The 26337-nt window shown below is 37.5% G+C and overlaps 3 protein-coding genes across 4 annotated transcripts; all 3 read left to right on the top strand.

Moving 5' to 3' along the window:
- Positions 1–1090: 1090 nt before the first annotated feature.
- mpv17 (mitochondrial inner membrane protein MPV17) lies at positions 1091–16962 on the top strand. 2 transcript variants are annotated; one of them, XM_042503478.1, is made up of 8 exons: positions 1091–1176; positions 1897–1977; positions 7130–7245; positions 8027–8119; positions 10265–10360; positions 16039–16071; positions 16485–16537; positions 16801–16962. In XM_042503478.1, exons 2-8 carry the CDS (start codon positions 1905–1907, stop codon positions 16868–16870), a joined length of 534 nt encoding a protein of 177 aa, XP_042359412.1. In that variant the 5' UTR covers positions 1091–1176; positions 1897–1904; the 3' UTR covers positions 16871–16962. The 2 variants fall into 2 exon arrangements, with proteins under 2 accessions (XP_042359412.1, XP_042359411.1); XM_042503477.1 differs by lacking the exon at positions 1091–1176 and having other exon boundaries at positions 1663–1977.
- Positions 16963–20719: 3757 nt separating this feature from the next.
- LOC121955872 (UI-like) lies at positions 20720–21741 on the top strand (the record flags this gene model as incomplete). The annotated part of the gene is made up of 2 exons (XM_042503955.1): positions 20720–20790; positions 21346–21741. A coding segment is annotated over exon 2 (393 nt), but the record flags the coding sequence as incomplete, so codon positions are not given.
- A 16-nt stretch (positions 21742–21757) lies between these two features.
- uts1 (urotensin 1) lies at positions 21758–22808 on the top strand. The gene has a single exon (XM_042504058.1). The coding sequence runs from the start codon at positions 21758–21760 to the stop codon at positions 22199–22201; it is 444 nt and encodes a 147-aa protein (XP_042359992.1). The 3' UTR covers positions 22202–22808.
- The last annotated feature ends 3529 nt before the right edge of the window (positions 22809–26337 follow it).

The following is a 26337-nucleotide window of genomic DNA, read 5'->3' as shown; positions in this document are numbered from 1 at the left end:
GATTTTATTTTCTACTTGGGTTGCCCACAGGAGGGCGGCAGACTGTACTTTGTCGTGTTTACAGCGGAAGTGACGCATCCTGCAGTCCTAGTGCTGCCTTCAAGAACTAAAGGAAATGTTTTACCTTGTTTGCACTCCATTTGAAAGTTTTAAGGGCAGTGTAAGAGCAAGTTTTTCCACTCTCTTCAAATAAAAAGGACTGCATACAGAGTAGCTTCTTGCATGTAAGATAGAACAATAGCAGGAGTATGTGAAATAAACATTTTCATTTTTGAGTCTGATTGCATTTAATACATGAATTGCTGAAAACCCCTTTACTTTGAGTATGTGCCATTTATTTGTCACAAATTTAAGACACTCAATATAGCAATCAGTTTCAATTAAAAAAAACACCTGAAGGGATGGGATTTAATTAATAAACTTAGTTTTATGAATGTGAAATTTTCCAATTAAAATTATAATGGCAACAATAGTGCATATTTTTTAATCACATACAAAATATGTGATAACTTTTTCATCTTCGATACTAATTGCAAGTGTTGCTTTATACAGTACAGTATATTTATCAAAGTCTCTGGAGAAATAGTTTTTGATAGATTTTTGAAAAAAATGTGAGCGTATACAGTACTGTGCTAAAGTCTTTGGCCACATGAAACTTTATTTTAGCAATGCTACAAGTATCATACATATTTCTTGGTAGTCTGTATACTAACATACAACAATAACATACTGGAAATATGTTAACTGTATTAAAAATATAAATATTTCAGGAAAAAAAACCCAACTTCACCAGGCTAAAGTAGCATGTTCTCTATATTCTTTATTTGTATCTTAATAAAGAAACCAAGAAACAAATACATTTATATCCTCATAGCATCTTTGCTAAAACAACAGATTTATGGTTGCCTAAGACTTTTGCACAATACTATAAATATTGAAACTGCACCAATGCAAAGCACTTCTGTTCCCCCATAACTCTGCCTTTTACTTTGCTAATTGCAGATGTCAAAATTTCGGACCGGATGCGGAGACGTGAAGGCATCACCAGCAGCTCACTCAGCAGCCGGGCGCGTTGACAGGCATGGACACACTTTATTTACATTGATTAACAATATTCAAAGTATTTAAAGACGTTAACGTTTGGATACACGCGGCGATACTTTTGCTCGTGAGGAGGTAGCTAAGCAGTTGTCTTGTGCAGTTAAAAGATAAACGCTGAATTTTAACGCTAGAAGTTACTTTGATTCACAACTCGTTAATGTTACAGACTTTAAGCTGTTAGCTATAAACAACCTGCTCTGACGCCGATAATTAAGACGCGGCGCTAAACTTGCTGTGACGTTAGCTTAGCCAAAATGTGACCGACCGTCACGCCGAACTGCACTCAAAAACTTAACAATTTAAAGTTTTCTCGGCTGTTTGTAAATCTACGTGTGTTTCAAAACTAGATTTTTATTGTTAACTAAATCATTTGAAGCCACTCGTTAATTCGGCGTCGACAGAATTCACAGAGGACGGCGTATTTTAGTTAAAACATAGCTTGATGCTGTAATGTCGTTATGTCAATTTGCTAACAGATTATGTGGGTAAATTAAAATGTTGAAGTAAGTATCAATCATTCCATGCCGAAATGATCAGAAAGGGTGAACTGTAAAAAATATGAATTTAATTTTTGAGTAATTATTTGCTTAGGTAAACAGTAGCTATCTCCAACGCTCCCTTAAAGAAACAGAATAGCTACTTAAACTAACAAGCCATAATTGACAGTGTAACGGCGCTTATTTGCTGGGTTGATTTGAATCACATTGCCTGTCGGTGGGCGGGGTGATTTATTCTTTATTTTTTTATTTTTTTGCAATGTCCCTTTTTGTAATTTATTCTTTGTTTTTTTCCTAGAAGGGAGAATGGCGGGCCTTTGGAGATCCTACCAAGCACTGATGACCAAACGCCCCTGGACGGTGCAGATAGTAACTGCTGGTAGGACTCAGTCTGTTTTACACACTGCACACATTTAACAACTGCAGCTGCACAAAAGTTGCAAATGTCATTTCCAAAACATAGCACACAAATGAAGTTAGTAATAAATAGGCAGTTAGGAGGTACAATAATGTTCTTTGTAATACTTAAACTCACTCTTTGGTTAAAGTTAAGAGATGATTTAAGTTGGGGGCTTAAAAAGTTCAACTGCCTGTCACATTTCATGACCTTTGCTCCCGTGAACAGTGCAGCTCAGCCTCCGAATCAACAAAAAAGAAAGACCTTTGAGCCTAGTAACTGTGCAAAGTGGCTATTTGCAAAAATACCATTTTAAAAATACACATAGCATTAAGTAAATACATTTGAATTGTTTAGATTGTTCATCAAACAAAAAAAGCAATTATGACACACCTATTTCAGTGATGGTAACTTTGTGGACAAATTTGCCATGCGTATTATGTTCTTACTAAAAAAAAAAAAAAAAAAAGAAAAGAAAAGATGCTTAATGTCGATATAAAATAATACAAAGAAATAGACAAAATTAACAACAACAGAAACAATAAAAGCAATCAAACCACAGATAAAAGGAAATAGAATAGTAAATTAAAAAGATAAAATAGGTACAAAGAAATAAAAATACGACATCACATTAAAGTAAGTCCATAAACAATATTGAAAGTGTGTTTGCACTTGTAGAAGCTTGAAGAACAACTACAACAGCCCAAAATTGTTAGATGGTGAAGGAAGTCTATTGTGCAGACAGTTTCCCAAACAGCCTGTGGAGAACGCTTCCAGAACATAAACCTATAACCTTTGACCCCTCATGTCCAAAAATGCAAAGAAGTTCCTGAAGTTGCTTCCTCTGAAACTTGCTGATCCACAGAGCAACATGCTCAGGATTTGTGACTCTGACCATATCTCCTATGACTGAAAATATAACTCATCAATCTGTCCAAAATATTTGAGCAAATTTTAAATGTCCATGTTTTCAAAAAAGTGTAGCAATGTAATGCTGCAGTATTCCAGTGTAACACAATTTTACACCACTAGATGGAGACAATGCTCACCATTTGTCTGATAAGATGATCCTACATTAGCCTCAGAGCGGGGGAAACTGCTGTGTTAAAGCAGAAAAGGAGACACAATAACTATCAGCAAGATACTCTGACTAATAATAACATAATAATAATAATCTAACTTATTACAGAGCTGTACTTGTACGTCTTTTTGCGACTTTATACTTCATCACCACTACATCTCAGAGCTAAATATTGTACTTTTGACTCAGCTACATTTATTTGATGCTTATAATTCAATTTTACTAAAAAAAACATGTAATGTGACGTGTCTAATGTGCCGAGTAGTACACAAAGTTTATTAAAAATTTGGCTCCACAATGACGAATAATAATAATAATATAACATTGTGAAAAAGTCACTCTGCTTAATGAGTGCTTTAACCTATGATCCTATTAGTGCAGATAATTAATTTAACATTTTGAATTTGGGACTTCTTTTGCTATGAGGTATTTTTAGACTGTACTATTTCTAATTTCACTGAAGTAAAGGACTTGATAACTTCTTCCACCAGCAATTATTAGTCTTTCTTATTATAATAGTTAATTAAAATTTCCTAAAGAATTTCTGCAGGATTTTGATTAGTTGAGCTGGTTTATGGTTTGTTTATTTGTTTGTTTTTTGTGGGTAAAAATGGTTTTTGTTGGCTTGTGATAATTACCACTCTTGGTGGTTTTCCCATCAAAAATGTAGCTGTATTTCAATGATTCGTCCACTCCTCTTGTCAGATCAGTGCAGACCTCTCATTGAGGTTGACTGAGGTCAAACTAGATGCTCAGTGACTCAGACAACCGACAAAGCCAGAAGACGTTTAACTTTATTACAAGTTATTGTGAGTAGTTTTAATACAAACTGAAGTGCTGATGATGCTGAGTGAAACCGTCTAAGTGCTTTACTGTCCATCAGGGAGTCTTGAGTCAAAGTGACAACGTATTTATTGCTCTCAGGGGGTGCAATTGACATTTTTGGTGAGTGCGTGTCCACCTTGTCACCCTAACTACCCTTTAATAGTTCTCCCGTGACATTTTAAGGAAAGATTGTCTCTTGTTCAGCTGGGGCCGTGCTATGACACAGTGCTGTCAGTTGTGGGCTACAGTGAGGTGATGTTAGTGGGGTTTCTCCACCTGCTGAATGAGTTTTTTTTAATGGACAGAAGATCCTCACTGCAACGTAAATGGTTTGATTTATTTTTAAGAAATCGCAGAATGCCTGCACTTTACTTTAGCTGTCTGATTTGAATATTAAGTTTTAAATAATAGGATTTAAGTAAAGTATTGGCAGGTTCTTCAGGATTGAGAATTATGAGAAAATAGGATAAAAATTTAATATCAAAATGTCTTAATAGATACCGATATTTGGGCTGAAATTGTGGGATGAATATTGGTATATTACTCTCTAAAGAATATTTACACAATGAGATTTTTGATAAATCGCCAACAGTAATGTGGGTGTAATGACTGAGTGGGTAAGAACAAACAAATTAACAAATTGTAATTCGCTTCACGATATCTCAGGTTGTCCGTCCCAATTTTGTGAACGAGATATCTCATGAACGCCTCAAAGGATTTTCTTCTAGATTTTGGTGGCCAAAGGTCAAGGTCACTGTGATCTGGTACTTAAAATTTCTTGTGAGCGACATATTTCAAGAACATCTCGAGGGAATATTTTTGGATTTGGCACAAACGTTCACAGGGATGAACTGATTCGAATTTGGTGGTCAAGGGTCACTGCGACCTTGCATCCTTGCATCCGTCTCATTCCTGTGACTGCGATATCTCAAGACGGTTTTTTAGGAATTTCTTTAAATTTGGCACAAATGTCCACTTGGACTCAATGATGAACTGATTAGAATTTGATGGTCAAATGGTTTTAGCCATAACTCAAGAACTCATATGCTAATTTGGACAAAATTTCACACAAATGTCTAACAGGATAAAATGAAAAGGTGATGACATTTTATCACCAGAAGGTCAGATTTACTGTGACATCCTAATGTTCTGCAAAAACATTTTTCTGGCCGTTGTATAATGTCATATCTCCATGACTGAAGGGGAGACATTTGGTCAGATACTGGATTGGTGACACTAATCTTGGGCGCGGACCTCAAAGCTGTGCTGATTGTATCGATTCTTTGTGCCGCCGGGTATGAAGATGTGTAAAACATTCATGTCTGAGAATCTGTAGCTTCTTTGCAGCATATTTGAAGCATTGTCAACTGTCACGGCTACAGATGAGTCTGGACAGACATTGACGTAAACTGTAACTGTAGCTTGACTGGTTCGTGAGTGCGTACAACCGCCAGGTGGTAATTTCAGTTTTCATACATTTTATTTGAGCATTTTAATAATTTCACAACATGCTACTCTAAATGCAAAAATCAGTCCCTTTAATCTTTTTTCAGTGTCCAGTGTGTGTTTGTTGTTGCGGTTCATGTCTTCTTGAATGTGAGAGTTTTCGCAGCTATCAGGTTTATTGTTAGATCGTAAACTGGGTCTTCTGTCAATCCTCCTTCCATTATCGTCAACCTTTGAGAGTTCACAGGCTTACGAGTTCAGTCAGTTCAATTCAGGGGGAGGAAAATCCTGATACCCACACTACAGCACAAAATATCACCCTGAAAGGGGTTAAATCGACAGCTGCGATTTTGTTTAATGCACTTTTAGTTCCACTAATCAATAAGGATCAAATGACTACATGTATGAAAGGTGTCGTTTGTATTGACAAGCCCACAGAGAATTATCATCAGCTGTGCGCTATTTTCTCCTATATCAGCACATAAAAGGGTCTTCAAATGTGCTAACAGTGTCAGGAAAGCACTAATACGCACACTGAAATAATTTCGCCAAGCTTCATGCTGAAAATCTGTTTTTGAAAAGCTTGCTTGAGTGTCTGTGTGACTGTAGATGAGGAAACAAGACAAGTATCAGCAAAACAAACCCATGTTGCGCCTGCGTTTGGCAGACTGTTGCTAACTTTGATCGATTGTGGACAAAATGTACTGTGAGTTTTTCAAATCATAGTAATCAAAGAGGGTTTTAACAATTTAAATTTGGAAACGTTATTACAAAGCGTCAGGAATTTGAGGCTGTTCTGTATATATATAGTTTTCTTATAATCAATCATTATCGTAACTTCTAATCAAATCACATTAATTTCAGCTTTACAGTAACAACTTCTGGTGAGGTCCCACCCATTTCTGGACCGAACTCCACCCTTTCCCCGTTTGAACTCTGCCCATTTTTAATACAGATACAGATAATTTAGCTACATATATAACTGAGGTGAACAGTTTTTTTTTAGTTTAACCGTTTTTATTGAATTTTCATTTCGCAGCATATTTGTATGCAGCATACAATGGCAATGAATGTGTTTCTGAACACAGATCTACTATACAAATGAGTATAAATGTGAGAATAACCTGCTTTTTGGTGTACATTTTTTACTTGTCTGCTTGCATTTATGGCCTGAATACAGAATAAAAAATTCTCTTGCAGTTGCAGTGGAAATACATAAATTAATGTCCTGTATACGGATATATACATACACGTGGTCTTGTTTTAGTTTCCCTATGTGACTTTTTTATGCACTTCCATAAACTTTGCATATTTACCTATTTTAAATTTATCATGAATTTATTCTTTTATTGGCTTTCTTCCTGTTTTATATGAGATTATCTCCTTTATTAGCGTTTTATCTGCTTATGTTTTTTTTACTCTTAAATCTGCTAATATGAGCTGTATTCTCTTCTTTACATTTCACTTATTGATTCATGAAATAGTATTTTCGTACTTGCACCCCCATCTGTTCATGTACGCAGTGCTGTTACACAATATTTATGCACTAACGTTCTTAATTTTTGGTGAAGTCATTGGGGGGCTACATGGGTTTTTGGATATTCTATTTTTATTCTTGAAGTTTCGGAAGCTTAAGCTTGAAGTTCTGTTTCAATAAAGGTTATTATTATTATTGTTAGGATTGTTATGATTATTATTATGATTTACAACATCCACAGGACGAAAATCACCTTTATCACTACCATGTGCAGCCACAGTATCTGTCTGTTGTTTGTCCTCCAGGGTCTTTAGTGGGTGTTGGTGATGTCGTCTCCCAACAGCTGATTGAGAGAAGAGGATTGGCTCATCACAATGTGCAGAGGACGGCCAAGATGATGAGCATTGGTTTCTTCTTTGTGGTAAGAAGTGTCCTCTTGACTCCCATTGTATGTCAAAAAAAAAGTGTGGCATGTTTTGTGATGATTGGATTGATTTTATATGAGCATAAACCAAACACAGGTAACACACTTGTGCAAATTTCCCCCCAAAAATAGTATGATAGTAGAAGGTTGTATGTGCTTCTTATGGCATCTCTTTGGTTATTCATGTCAAATGAGAAAACATGTAAAGCAAAATTAGGACATCCATGGACAAAGTTACATGCGGCAGCATCAAAAATCATATTTGTAGATCTATAAGTCACTATTCTTGACGTGCATAATGTACCTACATGCTTATCCGTACTGCACGGTGCTTCTTTGTGCCTTTGTATGTTGTGAATTCACTCGTTTAAGTCCTTTGACAGCTGCACAATTAATTTTGACATCACAACAGCGTAAGCAAAGTTTATTTATATTTCCATAATCGTCTTATGCTGAGCTGCCTCTTTGTTTTAAATTATAGAGAAAATAGCTCTTCAACCACACACAAGAGTCATGTTACACCAAGACATGTTTGCTCATTCATCTGGCAAGTCTCAGCTGTCTCATAACTCATACATCATGTATCACTTTTCCTCACATGAATAATATATCAAGTTTAGTGGCTTAAATTAAGTCATTTAAGGTGAGAAGCAGTGGACAGAAAGTTGCAGAGGTTTCTTCAGTGTGATGTGTGGTGAAAAACAATATATTAAAAAAAACATTTATAAGAGAAGATCCCCCATTAATCATAATTTCTTTTGTTTGTTTTACAACAAAGGGTCCAGTAATTGGCAGTTGGTACAAAGTTTTGGACCGGCTAGTGGTTGGAGGAACTAAAAGTGCAGCCATGAAGAAAATGCTGGTGGACCAGGTGAGAAAAGTATTCCTCTCTTCTTCTACTACCACCTGTTGTTGCTGACAAACCAAATTAACTAAAGTGTTTTCAGTAAATAAAGAAACAAAGTGGAAACAAGCTCATCGATAAATGATACATATATTCTACTGTGTGTGAGTGTTTTTCTGCGTTTCTCTTGGGCTCAGCTCATTAATTGTGGCCAACAGGGTGGATGATACAATTTCCTCATATTTGGCTGACAGACGGTCGTGCTGATGGGAGGAAACTCAGATTATGTCAAGAGTTTGGGACAAAGCAGACAGTACAGTTTGGTCACTGTCTTATTTTGTTTGCACGTCCTCTGATTCCTCCTCCCTCTCTATACAGCTGCTGAGCTGCAAGCATGAAGGACCAACCAGAGTCTAACCGGTTTATTTTTTAAACTATATTTTTAATGGCATACATAATTTAAGTGAGATTAAAATAAAGTTTTGACAATATACTGTATATGATCATTTTTTATAAATACAGGGCACAATAAATCCTGTATTTGATGGTGGGGTCCAGCTGCCATATCAGTTTAAATTACCCCTAAATTATCTGTTTCTATATCTAGAAATGAGGCTTTACATCAGAGGCCATACAGAGTGATTTTATCTTCACTAAGGGAATTATTGATTAATCATTTAACCTATCTAACAATAGTCATTTACCAAAACCCATGTTTGCAAAGAGCATTAGAAAAGGCAAGATTTGGGCGCCCATTAGCCCACCTGGTAGAGCGGGCGCCCCATGCACAGAGGCTGCGTCCCTGCCGTAGCTGCCCTGGGTTCAGTTTCACTCGTGGACCTTTGCTACATGTCATCCCCTCTCTCTCCCCCTTTCAGGCTAGTATAACTGTCCTATCAAATAAAGGGAAAAATTCCCAAAAAACATTCTTTCAAAAAAGAAAGGCAAAAGCAACATTATTCTGTAAGAGAATCGAGACTGAGATCAGATAACAAGAATAAAACGAAGTAACAGAAGTAATAAAATAACTGGAATACATATGAATACAAAGAATGAACAAAAACAATACACAGACAACAACAAGAATCTCACACGCACACACACACACACACACACACACACATATATACATATATATATAGAGAGAGAGATTTGCTGACATTTACTCACAAAGCTCACTACTATTGAGTAAACACAATTCGGTAAAAGTGTTAATGTTGTATGCATATACAGTAAATATTAAAATGCAGTGTATTTTTTAGAAAATGTCAAAGCCAAAGCAGAGGCCACTGCACGCTCTTCACTCTGCCTATGGTGTTTGATTAAATCAAACCGCAGCATAACAAATGCACTTTAAACTAAAACCACCACAGAACAAGACTTCAGAGCTTTCAGCGCCTCCTCTCCACTGAAATATTTACCGAGGTAAAGAGTCCACTCCTCCGCTCCAATAGTTATGTGGTCACACTGTACGGTGCTCCGTTTGCCTCCGTAACAACTGAAGTGCCATTGAAAGATTTGATGCAGCTGTGGCGTCTATCTGCGTCAGACTTACCATTAAGTAAAATGCAGAAAATTCACTGCAGAGTAAATATGGGATTTGTTTCCTTTATTCTGCTTCAGTTCACACATCAGATCTTTCCTTAAGCCAATATTAGAGCCTTTATATTCTGGCAGATGGAGCTTTAGAAAGGTTCCTTTTCTTTGATCTGATCCTCCAAAGACGTTTTTTGTTGCATTTGGTTTGTTAAGATGCCAACAGAAGTCTGAGTTGATGTTACCTCTGACACTGATATAAACAGGGGCTTAAACAAATCAGCTGACCCTGATTTTTTCCCTTACCTGACAGTTTTTAGAGCAAAAAATAACTTAAATGGCTTTATTGTATGTTGTAAATGCAGTGTACCTCTACTTTTGAATAGTGAGTCCTTCTTGTTAATGTGCTCAAGCGAATAGTTTTAACAATTTAGATTTTCTTACGTTCACCCAATGAATGATCATTTTCTTTATCTTAAATCTGTTCAGATTAGCCTCATTTATTCCCTGAGTGTCTGCAATACTTAATAGTCAATATGTGTGGAATTTGGTTTTACAGTACATAGTCGGTTTAATTATGATTTAGAGTCTGTAGTTTGAACACAGAGGTTTTACTGTGTCTCTGTGTCTTTGCAGTTGTGTTTCGCTCCATGTTTCCTGGGAGCCTTTCTCGGTATCTCTGGTGTTCTGAACGGACTGACGGTGGAAGACAACATCGCCAAGCTTAAGAGGGTGAGTTTGTGCGTTATTTCTATGCCACTTTAAAGTGGCATGCAGTGATGCAGTGATGCAGTGATGCTGTGGCATGCAGCAGTTAGGTTGACTGGACACTCAGTCAAATACAGTTGTATTTTCCTGCCTTCCACCAGGTTTCAGTCCTTCGAAACCAGGAAATAAGCATTTTTGTTGTTATCTTCCCATCACTATTTGTGTGTTGAGTGGTTTAATAAGTATGCTGGGTCATGTTGGTTAGTTGTTGGCTACTTCTTTTCTTTTCTAACCTGAAAAGCCTTAGACTGTGGGTCAAAACGATCTCTGGGTTAAAGTTCATTGACCTGATCTTTCCTCCTCTGACCTTCCACCTGAACGCTGCATTAAAGGTGAGGAGTGTTATACTCTTCCAGATTGATTGGGTTTGATGTGGGTTTGGGCAGTAAATATCATTATTTTGAGATTTTACATTACATTGTAAAATCTCAAAATAAATGGTAAAGTCTACTTTTAAAAACTTTTTTTTTTAAACCAAATCCCTCTTCTTAAACTTCTTAAACTTGATGTAAATTAAGGCAGTAGAATCACACACACAGAGTGAGCAAAAAACAAAAGTTTCAAGAAAACTCACCAACAAATACCGCGTGTTTCCCAGTTCTACTGACTTTTTCACTGGACCACACCGTTTTATGTGACAACAAACGTTTGGGCAGAATTGTCCTTAACCTCGAGTAAAAATGTTTGTTTATGTTCTTTCTCTTCAGATTTCATTATTGTAAAATTGGTCTTTAATGTCAATCCAGAAGGCTTTTTAAAAAAAGTCTTTAGAAGTGTTAGATCTAACTCACCTTGTCCTTAAACTGATCAATAACCGTTAAGTGAAGTTAGCTGAGTGATGCCAACAGTTAGCCCTGTTACCGTGTGTGTTTGGCCGGGCAGACTTTCTGTCACAGCCACGGAGCTCACAATCCTGCAGCAGTAGTTACATCCCGCACATGAGGAGATGCCACCAAAACATTTAAAAGTAAGACTTCACTACACACCACCTCATTCACATGATACGTATGAGTGAATGAAGAACTCTACTGGTATCACTTTACGGTTGCTTATAATGTTACTAATATCATGACTTTTTGGATCGATACCGAAACCTGCTGAAAATAAATCACTGTTTAAATAGAAGTATTCTAAACTTTAATTAACAACAATAAACTCTGATCACCTCAGTGGTTTCAGCTGCAGTACGTGCAAATTACATAATTAAAAACAAATTTCTGGACTCTTTTTGTTCTGATTGGACTTGATTTTTTATTTTATATTTATTCCTCAGACTTGGCTGGCTAAAGAACAGCATTTAATTAGTATGAATAAAGCCCAAGTAAATAAAAGTACACAGAGAGGAAGTTTGGTTTTCATCGTAGCTACAGCATTTGACCTCCATTATTATTAGAAACTATTTCCTGTGATGGAGGAAGCGGTGAGAGAGAGGGGGGGGGGGCTGTGGAAATAGCTGGAGTGACTCATACCTTCATATATTTGTATGTGTGTGTGTGTGTGTGTGTATTTGTATGCCAGGTCAGAGCTAACTGTCATTTTGTGCCAGCTGCTCAAACGTCCGTCGTGGCCTTGCTTACCCAACGTGCCGCTGGTCACCGTCAATTATTTACAAAAGGAGGCGCGTTGGACCCGAAAGGCCGACCTGGTAAATGTCAGAAAGGACAGAAAATAAATGACAAATGTGCTCATTACAACGAAGCCGCCTGGCACGGAGTAAATGTGAGATGAAAATTAATCGAGCCACTCGCCTAACAAGCCGCTGTGATTGTTAAAGTCGAACAGGTCCAATCAAGACCGTGTTGATTACCTTTTAATTTCCTGATCTCTGTCTTCTGTTTTCACCTGCGACAGAACAAAATCCTTCACTGGCTGTTATCTATACCTCATACTAACTCTAATCAAGTTCTCTGTGTGTGTGTGTGTGTGTGTGTGTGTGTGTGTGTGTGTGTGTGTGTGTGTGTGTCACATGCATTTACTCTGCTAAACTGATTATATTTAGCGTATTTAACCCTTTGAAACCTGAGCAAAATGGTTGTGTTTCTTTCAAAACCATGGGAAGAAGGCAAAGAGCAACATATGGTCTCAAAAAAATTTGCTATCAATAGTAAAAAGTTAGCCGAGAGTCCAGACTGATTCGCAGAGCGAAACATGATGTTGAGCTCATGTCATCAGGCTGGTCTCACCAGACTACTGGAAGATATGGACAAAATCACATATCGCGATATTTTTGACTAAATACCAAGTAGCAATGCCAATAGTAATAACACAAGTAGCACTAAAAGCAAAGTGCAGCAGATGGGAATACCATCAGTTCTCCAGGTATTTACCTAGAAAACAAAGTATTGGACAAATTACAGGTTTGACCTGATGACGGGGATAATAAAAAGTCATCAAACCATCACTATTACTCTACGGCCGACTGCAGCTCCTCTATTTTTGTAATGTTCATCAACAGCACATATAGCATTGGAAATATGAAGTATATGTAATATGCATACATCTTTGGGTATACTTTTTTGTCAGTTTTCCATGGAGAGATCCAATCAGAGCTGAAATTATAAGTCATTTAATCAAGCAAAAAATCACAGGTAACTATTAGGATGGTGTCTAAAATATGATCCTCTGACTGCTTTGTCATATTTGATTCTAAGCGAATACTTTAATTTTTGATGTTGGATGGACACATTTGGTAACATTTTATTATCAAACTGTAATGGGAATTCAGTTCCACAGATATAAAGTTTGGGGATGAGAAATTATGTTGGCATTTCTCTCTGTTATTGACATTTAATAGATTTACTGAGTAATTAATTAATCAAGAAAAGAAACGGTTGATAATTGATAATGACATTACCTGTTAGTTTGCCCTGGAAAACGTTACACCTTCAAAATTTGGTTGGAGAAAATCAAAGGAAATTAAACTATTGAAATAAATTGCAGATTGTGGTGAAACTGCTGCGAGAAAAAAAAAAAAAAAACGAAATGATGAACACTGTGAGAAAACATTTAACTTCCTCTTTTAAGGTTCTACAATTAGTTTGACATCCGTTGTCGCATCTTATGTGTTATTCCCTGTTCATTTTAGACACTAAAGTGCATTTTTTTATTATACTAACTAAGAACAGATTCAAGCCAGCTTAGAACCTCTGAAAGGGCTGACAACAGGTCTCGAGTTCTTGAGTGTGTGTGTGTGTGGGGGCGTCTCTGACGCAGCGATCAGCGGAGGTAATTTCACCTCAGGTGGCAAAGTACCTTGTTTGGCCATAATTAGAAAACAGTTTCACCCTGAAAGAAAAAAAACAACCAGAAAAAAAGATTGTGACTGGAACATTGGCTTGTTGTTTTTATATGTCGAGACATAAGAGGTGACCTTTAAGTAGATGACATTGAAGATTTGTGTGTAGTGATATCGTGTGTGTGTGTGTGTGTGTGTGTGTGTGTGTGTGTGTGTGTGTGTGTGTGTGTGTGTGTGTAAACACACAGCTTTCATATTTTCTGTGGAGTTTAAAATTCTTCATCTACCACCCTATGTTTCATCATTCATTCAAAAAAACATCTAAATATAAGAACCTCTATAAGTTAAAGGAATTACATAATATTTTAACTTGTTTTAGTACATTTTTATGTAAAAAAAAATGGGAGGTCATAGCATATCTCTCTATATTGTTAGGATCAGTGGATGGAAACTAAGTGCATTTACTCAGGTACTGTTTCTCAGTGTAGTTTTTCTCTACTTGTACTTGAGTATTTCCATTTTCTGCTTCATTATACTACCACTCCATTACAATTAAGAGGCAAACTTTAGACTCCACTACATTTATTTGATAGGCCTGGCTTCAGTTACCACGAAGATTCTGATTATTAATACAAAATATAATAATAAAATAAAGGGTAAAGATAAGACATTATGATCCCTTGGTAAGATTCATAAGCTTTCTGCCAGTATATGTAATAATAAAATTAAATTTAGCATAACCTGAACTTTTACGTGTTGTACTTTATTACATTTTGTTCTTTTATTTTATTTATTATTTTTTACATTTGATTTTAGATTAGATTGTATCCCTTTAAAAATTTAACAGCAGACAGCCTCTCCATTTACACACAAAATACATCTGTATAATAAATGAAAATAAATGAAGAGCTTTCACTTTTCGTGTTTCTACCTACGCTGTAGTAAATCTAACTTTAAAATATCGTAGTATTTTTTACCGCTTGATTAGTCGCATATGTGTTTTTTCTGTTCTACGTCTTTACAATTAGCATGAACAAGATGTAGATAGTTTAAAAAAAAACCTGTTTAAGGGTATACATCCAAAATAAGGTGATGTGTATGATCACCAGCTAAAAGGGGGAGGTGCCCTGGTAGCCACTATGAAAGTCTTGCCTCAGCGTTATATGAAGGTTAAATAACTGCCAAAAAAGCACCAGAGCATCAGTGACTGAGAACCACGTTCTCTGTATACATGTTTTACTGTTTGGCGATGACAATTTCGGAGCTCTTTCTGTTTAGAAAAAGGGAACCTACTCTTTAACAAAAAGGTCTTTCTCCATGACGTTGCACCCTGTTGCCGCTGTCTTGCTCAATACTGGACTGATTTCAAAAGCTTTTGTCTCCATGAGTCAATTAGACAATAAAAACATGGAAAAATAGGGTCCAGGTTGAAGAGTACTGAAGTTACCCTTTAATTGTTTAAGCTATTGTTTTCTGGCTATGTTGACAGCTAATGCAGTCTCTTTTTTTCCAGTTCTTACTTTAAAATGCACAAATGTATCCTTGGCATGAATGGCCATCATTAAAGGGAAAATAAAGATTAATGACACCTCAGACTCACTCGAACATACTGTATCTGCAGGGGGTTGATAGAGATGTCGATCATTACCAGTTACTCAAAAATTACTTGGAACATCTGCTGATGATCTTCATTTTTGGACGTAAAACTTCCATCCTGCATTGTTTTGGAATGAAACTCCCCACCAACTGGAGTTTCAACACATCACCATTTCTCACCTCGTCCCCCACCGGCAGTTTCAACTGTTCAGAGATGGAAAGTGTTGGAGGGCTAAACCTGATACCTGAGCAGGAGGCCGGAAGTTTAAAAACTTTCTTTACAAATGGTAAATTCAAAACAAACTTGGCTATCAGCAACCTCTGGCCAACAATGTCTGTATGTTTTAGTAAAAGGTCTAAAATGAGAGCCAGAGGGAGGGTGCGTACCTACTTTATCCCACTAGATATTGAAATGTTCCCAAATGAACCCTTAACTTTCAAATTTGGATTTCTTCCAGCTTTAACTTATTTTCAATCCTCAGATGTGAACCAAGAGCTTTAGCTTTCAAGTAGCATGGTAGCACTGCACTGTACAGTGTCTACAATTTACATACATGTTCAGTTTTAGAGACAGTGCGCAGTGTTTTATTTTTTATTGTCATTGCAATGTCAAGTTGCAAAATAAATACCATGAAAGACTGAGATATTGTACTTTGAATATAGTATCACCATATTAAATTACAATGGTCAGAATTGAGAGACTGCCATGGATAGATAGATAGATAGATAGATAGATAGATTAAAGAGACTCATTGATTTAAGAGACTCATTATGATGCTTGTTTAATAACTCTTTTGAACTTTGTTCATAGGACTATACAGACGCCCTGATCTCGAATTACTACGTAAGTTTTTCTTGTATGGTTACCATTGTACTGACTTGTGTTTGTAAAGTATCTCTTGTTTTGTTAACCCTTTGAAACATAAGCAAATTGGTTTGATTTCTTTCAGAAACAGTGGAAGAAGTTACAAGTTGCTATTATTATTATTGTTAATATAGTTTTCTGGACATTTCCCTTATTTTTTATTATTGTTATTTACCTTTTCACCTTTTCCTAATTTCTTGCAATTCATGGGAAATTTCTTGACAAGTTAACTTGTATCCTTTTTAGCAATGTTTCAAACCAATTTGAGTAGCAGAATAAAACAGATGGAGTTCCAGGACTACTGATTGATATACATTTTCTCTTGAACTCATATTGAGCATCCTATGAGTAAACTAGTCCCCTGAGTGTTATCTTCTTTTTTTTAATTTCAGCTATGGCCTCCAGTCCAGATAGCCAATTTCTACTTCATTCCTCTACACCACAGGTAAGAGATTATGGTTGTATTAACATTCAAATAATCAGCTGCATTGATTACATGTGAAGTTTGTGTGAGATGCAAAGAAAAATGATCTAAATTGGGTATCTGGATAGAAAATTTGTTTTGTCTTGTATACCTGAGCAACGCAGTTTTCCTGAACCATGTTTCAACTGAAAATCTCCTTTTGATTATTGTTGTGTTTATAAACTTTGTATTTCTCTGTGGAATTGCATCCAAATTAAACATATAAAATTTCCTCCTGCTTGCAGGTTGGCTGTCGTCCAGATTGTTGCTGTTGCTTGGAACTCCTACCTGACCTGGAAGGCCAATAAGATGTGAAAGATGATCACAAGTCTGGCCTGTCCTGTTGTCGTTGATGATGACTGTTTTACACTTTGTAGTGTGTGTGTGTGTGTGTGTGTGTGTGTGTGTGTGTGTGTGTGTGAGTGAGAGAGAGACCTATCTGGTTTAACTTAGTTTGTCTGATATTTCCAATGTGTAAAACTGTGACTGACTCACTTATAAAGGTCGGGAGAAAGTACTTGTCTACTCTGAATGACAAATTCACACTTGAAAGTCAAACTTGAATTTGCATAAATGTCTGTGAAAGTTTGTTATTTATGGAAATGGGATTTGGCAGTGGGGCCGGGGTGTAGCCACACATACGCACACACACATACACACTCATACATTAACGCCCGCTGTTTAGAAAGGAAACTTTTCTAATACTTTTAATGTACTGTTAATTAAATGAAATGATGGTTTTAAATGATCATTTGTTACAGGTTAATAACATCGTGTTTTGTCTCGTAAAGAAAGAGATTTTTCCTCTCAAATTCACATTTTTCATTTCATTAGTGATTTTTAGTATGTTTCACAATTAATAATAATGAATTGTCCTTTGCATGTTTGTTGACTATTTGTTTCGTTGCCTCATCTAGTTGAGTGACTGATTTCCTACGTTTCCAACACAACAACAATCCTCAGGAAAAGGACATGCAGCCTGTTCCTAGATTTTTGTCATAAATGTCCAGAAAGTGAGAAAACAGAAGTATTCTGTGCAAAAGTAGCAATGCATTATAGTCTTTTGAGGCTTCTGTGGGTAACGCAACTTGCATCAATTGTCAGGTTGAGAAAAAAAAGTCTCTCATTTTCAATGCTTATCAATGACATTGAATTATTTTCTGTTTAACTGGATTGTACTAAACAACAATAGACAAAAGACCAAAAATCACTGCGTAAGTGTAAATTCTTTCTGCACTGTTCAGTGAACACGGGGTCTTTGTACTCAGATGTGCACATTTTTATAACAAAGGCTGTCTCTGGCATATAAGCTAATAAAGTTTTACATGACGTGATGTCAGGCAGTGGTATGTTTGACCTCACTAACTTTTGTGTCCATCGGCTGGGTGGAGTTAGTTTGGAGGGAGATGTGGAGGCTGCTGAGCTGGACTGTCAACCAGATTAATTGCACACTTTTTTGACACACAAACACTCTTGGGTTATATCTGGTGGAAAAAAAAGCAGAAAACATCTGATGAATCCATTGAAAATCTGCCAAATAGCCTCATCCCACCCCAAGGGATGTGAGCCCTCTCCTCAGAAAGCTGGAATCCACTTTTGATTCAGCACCAACGCTCGCTGTGTTTTTAAATTCAACTGACGTAATGAAATTAAGTTACAGTACACAGTGTTGTTAGCATCTGTACATGAGGCATGATGGAGCTAAGATTCTGTTTAAAAGGGTCAGGTGTATATCATTCCAGCAGGAGACTGAATATACACCAGTAATGACACTAATATCTTTTTGGTGAGACATTTCTGTTAGCTTTTTATTTGTGTTGATGTACAAATTGTATGATTTGCATATACAAATATGCACAGAGTCATAAATTATCATATAATTAGTATTTACTATGGCTTTATCGCTCAGAAGTTTAGAATCAAAGGATGTGGACTGATTTAGTGAATTTATTGCCTTTTAAAATAAGCAAATCATCCCACAACTGTCACTATAATTGGGTTTAAACACACTGCATGAAAATAGGCTACATTGTGTGTGACCTGGAGGATATTACATGCCTGGGATGTTTCATGTCTGTGTAAAAATGAGAAAAAGTTTTGATTCTGATTATAAAATTCACTAATAGTTTTCTCAATTAGAGAATATACAGTGTGGCTTTTGCAATTTTACTTATATTATTTCCTCCCATAAATAGCAGAGAGAGTGTACATTAAAAAAAAAATAATCTGTCAGTAAACAACTACACGTCTCTTTCTGGGTTATTTGTTTTATTTTGATTAATTTTAGCTAAAATGTACGTTAACACTCCAACAAACTCTGGTCTAATCAACATGGAAAACATAACTGATAACTGTGCGCTACTTGTCCAACAGCTTAAGCTGCAGAAAGTTCAGCACCATGGACAGCTCCTTCAGTCATTCATTATACATTTAGTGGCATTTTTCATCTTTTTGATCACAGCAGTCTTACAAAAGGTTATCTGATTGGATGGTTGCATGGAAATGATAAGATCTAACTGTGAAGGACTAGCTGTGAACAAATAGTGTGGAATTAGCTAATACTGATATAGGGAGGGGAAAAAAAGCACACTGATCTATTATGTTTCCTCTTGTTGCACAGTTTGGCTTTACAGGCTCTATTCCACTATGTTTAATCCTTAAAGGGACAGTTTACACCAAAATCAAAAATGCATAGAGAAGTCTGCAGTAGGGATGACCTGGTTACTGAAGGTCATCAACAGATGTGAGCAGTTTCATGTTGGAACTGCTTACGTCTGTTGATGACCTTCAGTTTCTGCGAAACAACACAGACCAACTGTATCATGGGTAGAAGGATCTGTTAGCTCACCTAGTGGCCCTGAGTTAGCTCAGCTGAGGAGGACACTTTTAATGTTTACATTTCGTGCTGTCACAAGCACGAGCCTCTTATCCAAGAGTATGAACACTTGGACGGTGATGCCATTGGCAGGTGTTGTTCTGTTCAGTGAATATAGTTCCTACATGGAACTGCTCATGACAAGGGTTTGGCTTATCTTGAAAAACCAGCTTATGATTTTTGGAAGGAAACGTTGCTGTTGAGATTGTCAAGTGTGTTTTTTGGCGCTTTGAGCACCACAAGCCGAGTGCCATATAGTTCCATTATATTAGAAAGAAGGCAGACTCCTCTATGGCCGATATGTCAACACTTTACGACTCACAACAAAACTATCTAAATAGATAAAAAGCACTACAGGTAAGAGAAAAAATATGTGATTTGGATTTTGGGGAGAGCTGTCCTTTTATTTGGACATGTTAATCATACCTAATTATTTTGTTTTTAAGCCATATGTTGACTGTAAGCAAGAGAAGTGGTTATCAAATGTCCTCATGCCACAGTTTTATCACCTTGAGCTGAAGGGTTCCAAACTCTGAATTATACAAGAGGAAATTCAGTTCAGTTCAATTCAAATCTAAAATACCTTAATAGTCCTTAAATAGTGATTTGATGCAAGTTTGCAAATACAAATCACTCAAACAATTCATTCCCATTAATGAAACAATCAAAAAATAATAATGTAAGTAAAATTTGTTTCTATGGCACTTTCCACAGACATAGTTTAGGGCAATATATAATGTAAAAGAATAAAAACACAGATGATGGAATGACTACTTAAGCCACATACATAGTTACAGGTGCAAAATGGTTTGCAAGCATAAACATAATATAAAGAAAACCCAGAGCTACTGCATACAAGTTACCCAAATGTTCATGTGTCTTCAGCCAGCTTTTAAAGGAAGTCAGTGTACGAAAATAATTTAACAGCAATGAGGTATAGTAAGTTAAGAAGAAAAAACATTTTATTGATGGTCTTCAAGCTTAAAGAACTTTTGAAACTTTCTCAAGAAATCCCCAACTTCAGCCGCCCACCTCCTCAAGGCCCCCTGCATCCCCTTCTGTGTCCTCTGGCACCCCTGGGAGGTCTCTCATAGATAGGAAATCAACCTGTAAAACATGCACCATTTATTTCCTGTCGATCACAGCATCCCCAGATGTCCCTCGAGACTATACTGCCTTGTCGTCTCGCTAGTTGTCCAGTTTCCAAAGCGGTTTGTGTGCTTGCATTGACGTCAAAGGAGCAGGCTGGATGTATAAAACCCTCCGTCCTCTCCAGTCGCCGCTCACAGGGACTTTCCAGACTCAGCTCCGACCTGAGATCCCACCACGAAGTTCAGCTGCAGCATCTGGAGAGAAGAAAGTGAGTACTGCAGCTCTCATTTATCCTTTTAAGTGTTAAGTTTTGTTGAATTGGATCTATTTGTGCAAGTGAGAACATGGCAGGTGGCAACAAGCAGTGCAGGCAGATCATCTTTTTATTCTTAGTCTTATTATGTGCATTCTGTTGAACTCAGAATAAACAGGTGACACATTTTGGTTATTATTGTGCTTTTTTAGTCAAGTTTAATCTTCCAGAAAGTTTTGAAGATCGCTTCTTTTTCTTGCATGAGAGTACCTGTGTGATTGACATAGAATGTACAAGATAACATCATATATCTAGTTTAAGCTCATCATTAGCCAGGGCCTAGATCACCCTTAATACAGATATATTTTAATTCATGACTTATGTCTCACAGGCATCCTTCTCGTAACAAAGGGTTGATTTTATTTGCAGTCATCCATGCATAAAAAACAGTAAATGTGCAGCAATATATTTGTCTGGAAAACTGCAGAAGTGCGCAATAAAAATTGCGTTTTCTGTGAGTTTGATTGCTCGATTATCCTGATGATTCAATAAATAACTTTTCTTTTGCAGGACATGAAGCCAGTCCCCCTGCTCCTGCTCCTCTCCTCGGTCCTCCTCTCATCTCACCTCCGCCCCACCGCCGGCAGACCGCGCATCCTACCCGGCTGGCTGGATGGCAGCGGCCGCCTCCAGACGCAGCAGCAACTGGACGAAGTGCTCCTCAGAGCCGCGGCCGCCGCCGGAGACAGCACCGCGTCAGACCTACTGGGCGACAACATCCTGAGGTTTCTCCAGAAAAGAAACCTGGACCCTGTGCACCTGCTCCCACCAGAGGAGGAGAGCGAGGAGGAGGCGGTGAGGAGGGCGGCGCAGCTGTTGAAACGGAGCGAAGAGTCGCCGCTGTCCATCGACCTCACCTTCCACCTGCTGAGGAATATGATCCAGATGGCCAAGATGGAGTGCCGCTTTTCTTTTGCAGGACATGAAGCCAGTCCCCCTGCTCCTGCTCCTCTCCTCGGTCCTCCTCTCATCTCACCTCCGCCCCACCGCCGGCAGACCGCGCATCCTACCCGGCTGGCTGGATGGCAGCGGCCGCCTCCAGACGCAGCAGCAACTGGACGAAGTGCTCCTCAGAGCCGCGGCCGCCGCCGGAGACAGCACCGCGTCAGACCTACTGGGCGACAACATCCTGAGGTTTCTCCAGAAAAGAAACCTGGACCCTGTGCACCTGCTCCCACCAGAGGAGGAGAGCGAGGAGGAGGCGGTGAGGAGGGCGGCGCAGCTGTTGAAACGGAGCGAAGAGTCGCCGCTGTCCATCGACCTCACCTTCCACCTGCTGAGGAATATGATCCAGATGGCCAAGATGGAGAGCCAGAGGGAGCAGGCTCAGCTCAACCGCAAAGTCCTCGACGAGGTCGGGAAGTAAAGCTCTATTTTTGAAAATGCCTCATTAAAACAGCAAACGCGCTGTCTAAGTATTCAAGACCTCTGACATTAGTTATTGTTTGTGCGCCTGCCTTCCTCTCCATATCATTTTACGCACAGATGGTGCCAATTTACGCATCACAACATCCGCGGTAAAATGTAAAATTTTAAGCATTATTTAAAGACTCTGATGGAAAATATGGAGAGAGACTTTTACGACCCCTCACCCCTTCATCATCCCCTGGCTTCACTCCCACCCGCACCCTCCTCACACACATCCCTCTCCACACTGGACTTTTGGAAAGGAACCCTGGATTTCACACTTTTGACACATTTGATCCGGAAAAGATCATTTGATCAAATGCATTGGCTCCTGAAGTAAAAATGGCACCACACTAAAATAAATAGATCCAGTGAGCTAAATATTCAGATTTTTTTTCTTCTTTGCCAAATTACTTAATCAGTTCTCTCTTTCTTTTCAGCCAATTGGTGGTCTGCTTTTGTGGAACATCTGAATGATGGTTATGATATTGTCCTACTTTACATGCTAATTGTTCACCCCTACAAATACAAGTTTCATGTCAGGTGCATTATGGGTGTTTGGCTTGTACCCAAGACACAACTGAATTTTAGCAAACTTTCTAAAGTATTAGAAATGAGTCAGTCTTTAGATGTGATCATTTTCTGTGACTAATCCAGGCAGTTTAAAAAAATAATGGTAAACTCTGACTTTCAGTTTATAATCACAGTAAGGTGAACAAACTAAAATAAAAAATAAATTAACCTAAGATTTTTCCATTATAAAGTCCATCTTTTAGGATGATTCTTCAAATGGGTTTAATGATTTAAGTCAAGCTAAAAAGATTATCAGCTATTTTTTTGCTGCCATGAGTTCATGTAAACCCCAGTTTTGTGCACTATACTAAAGAGGTAATTAAAGAACCAAAAAGGTATTTTTTTAAGAATTAGGTGGTATTTGATGTATTTGACAAAATGATTTGAGCCACAACAAGCCCATAATGAACCCATGTAATGAAAGAAAAAAAAAAACTACCATAGATCTACAGGAGTTTAAAACATGGTGCAGAAAGAAAAACACTTTGTGGATTTCCTTTGACTTATTATTCTAAATCCACTCAAATTGATCAAACTTTTTGTAATGGCAGGTTTGAGAATGTATCCAATTAAGATAAGACAAAACAAACTTTATGTTGATTTGTTTTCCATCTGCCTTCTGTCAGTTCTCACCTTCCTGTCATCCTCTTTTCTGTCCCTTTAGTAGGAGCACTATCACCTGTACTGTATCACCTGTAGCATGTTAACCCACAAAAAAAGTTGAAAAAAAGCTTTATGTCTGACACCAATCACATTGTTTTAGCAAAAGAAGAAAAAGCTTTTTTTGCCATTTATATTTTGTAATAAAAAAGTTTGAAGTAAAAATCTTATGATTCTAAATGTGATTCTATAAATGTGTACTCAATGGTTGTAAAATACAACTTTTTCTGACTGCTGTATGCTTTCAAGTGTCATCCAATATTTGAATATTTGTGGTACGATTCTTTCCAAAGGGAATACTAGAACTCGAATACCAGATTTGTGTCCCACTTGTGACCGGGTTAAAGGACTGTAACAGTGGTCATCTGTCAATTGCAGTTTTTGGTTCATCTAACAACACTTTCGGAGCTAATTTTCAACACCTACTTCCCAGATTTTGATTAAATTTACTTGAGATGTTCATGTTGCCCAAAAGCTGATTCCCAGTGATGATGTTTAACCTCTTGACCTTTCTAGAGCCTCCATGAGGTCAAAATTATCACTTGACCAACACTTTGGTTGATGACAAAGTATCTCAAAAACAAGTAACTTAAAATTTAATGATATCTTATTTGAAACCTAATGTTTTTTAATTGATCGTACACTGTTCCTGTAGCACCACGAGGCAAAATATTCTCAAACACTCCTAAACGAGTGCCTTTGTTTGTCTTTTTATGTCTGAGTGTATTCATGCTCCCAAGGAGTTTAACCCTAGTGATATCCAAGTCTTTTTGAACATTTTCTGCCATTATAGGTCGAGTGCAGCGACAGATAGAAAATGAATGGAGACAGAGACAGGATGATGTGTAACAAATGTCCCCAGTTGGACTCGAGCTGTTGACATTGCATTGGACAATCCCTGAATTACCAAAACGCCCCAACCCTTTCCATCTGAACGACGCAAACTTGATTTTTTCATTCAGGTACTATTGACAGTTTAAAAACAATGCAAGGAGGCAATGTTTGTTGTTTTCCATGCAAAAAGCATAGTAGTCACACACATACAAAAAACATTTAAGGCAGCTGGTGGACCCAGTAAAGATTAAAACATGAAGAAAGGTCCGCACTCTGTGATGCCCTTAAATGCAATTTATTGGCATTTCCGCATGGGATGTTTCTAGTCAATGCTCTTCCTGGAAATGTCGCTTGTAGAGGTGCTAATAAATTGCACTTAAGGGAGCAATAGTGTGTGGACCTTTCTTCATGTTTTCTTCTTATTTTTTGTGGTTTCACATGACCTGAAACTAAACTTAACCAACAAACTCAGACAAGTGGGCGGATGTTTCTTTAACCATTGAGTTGTCTCCTGTTAAATGAAACACTTAAAGTGGCTTCTTAGGCTTCTTACGTCAATGCAAATTTAGTATACGATTCACTTTTTTTTGCAGAACTGTTAAGTTTGAAGGCTCAGCTATGATGGAAGTTGTTTTTTTGCAAGTTGAAACAGATAGAAGAGAAAGAGAAGAAACAAACAGAAGTCAAAATGGCCTCTGTGCCCTTTTTTTCACTGACTCAGTCAAAACTGTGGGCGTGTTGGTGATTCTTCTGCCTTATCACCCTCTGTGTGTGTGTGTGTGTGTGTGTGTGTTGTTCTATCTCCCTCGTTGTACTTTACAAATGCAGTTACATATCACTTTGTAGATGCAAAGCGATGACAAACATGTCATCATAATTTAACTATTAATCTGCAGAAACTCTGACTTCAAAAGATACAACCTGATGCAAAATCAAGTGATGTAACACCTTGTGCCAAGGATTACTGAAAACCTGTAAAAGTGCAATGTTTCATGCATGAAGATAAATAACTTCATTGAGAGATCAACATTCATGTAGTTGTTTTTTTTTTATTATTATTTGTTTTTTATTCTAGACTGCAATTTCAACCCCAGATTTCCAAACTCCCAGGATGCAAAAGAGTTCCTTTCTCCATGGTGTACCTCAGCTTGAGTAGCAGCATTACAAAATAATCGCAATTGGCATTGCAATTTTTTCACGATTAAATAATGAAGAATTAAATTAAATTTAGCACATGCATGTGCTTTATTTGATTACTGACTTTTTCTGTTGTTTTTATGCAACCTGGTGGCCCATGTCATAATCAGAAGCCCACTTACTTCAACATCACCAAGTGTAACGCTTTAGAAAGGGGTCATATAAGGGCTGTGCACCAGTGACGCATGGTCAGGGACTTTAAAAGGCTGCACCAACTGAGCCCTCCGCCCCACCCGACACGTAAACATATGTGTTATTCAATGACCTGAACCCAAACCACAAACCGGAGCTGAAAAGTTCTAGTAAAGACCACTGCTTATAACAACCTACTTGCTGTTGTCTATGTTGTTTATAATTTCCAGTAAATACCACATCATAAAACATTTGTTTTTTGTTTTAAAAAAATCAAACTGTGTGATTTGTTTACATGACATTACAGAGGTGCATATTTAACAGATTCATTGTGGACAGAGAGGACACAGTGTTAGACGTACATATTTACAGAGGAAACATTTTCATCCAACATTATGGCCGGAGAGATTTAAATATGTTGGATTATTCTGTTCAAAAGCTGAATTACGGAATCCCCGAGCACAGCAATAAATGCAATATAAAAGCATGCTAACCTGCTTATAGCAGATATAATGTTTACCATGTTCATGCTAGCTTGTCTGCCTGACAACGTTACTCAAACAGGAGTAAATAGTACAGATTTTTTTGGGGGGGGGGGCATTCGGTGCTCCTGTGAATATTTGTGACAGCATTGCCCATCGTTACAGATTTTGGACAACAAAGGTTTAATATATATCAAGCTTTGGATACACAGGCAAT

The sequence above is a fragment of the Plectropomus leopardus genome, chromosome 16, assembly GCF_008729295.1.
Source record: "Plectropomus leopardus isolate mb chromosome 16, YSFRI_Pleo_2.0, whole genome shotgun sequence".
Lineage (NCBI taxonomy): Eukaryota > Metazoa > Chordata > Actinopteri > Perciformes > Serranidae > Plectropomus > Plectropomus leopardus.
The sequence above is the reverse complement of the archived record's forward strand: the minus strand, read 5'-3'. Positions and strand labels throughout refer to the sequence as shown.

Coding starts and splice junctions, on each gene's coding strand:
- mpv17 (XM_042503478.1), top strand. CDS start 1,905: ATGGCGGGCCTTTGGAGATCCTACCAAGCACTGATGACCAAACGCCCC. Junction 1,978..7,129: donor GGTGCAGATAGTAACTGCTG/GTAGGACTCAGT, acceptor TTTGTCCTCCAG/GGTCTTTAGTGGGTGTTGGT. Junction 7,246..8,026: donor GCATTGGTTTCTTCTTTGTG/GTAAGAAGTGTC, acceptor TTTACAACAAAG/GGTCCAGTAATTGGCAGTTG.
- uts1 (XM_042504058.1), top strand. CDS start 21,758: ATGAAGCCAGTCCCCCTGCTCCTGCTCCTCTCCTCGGTCCTCCTCTCA.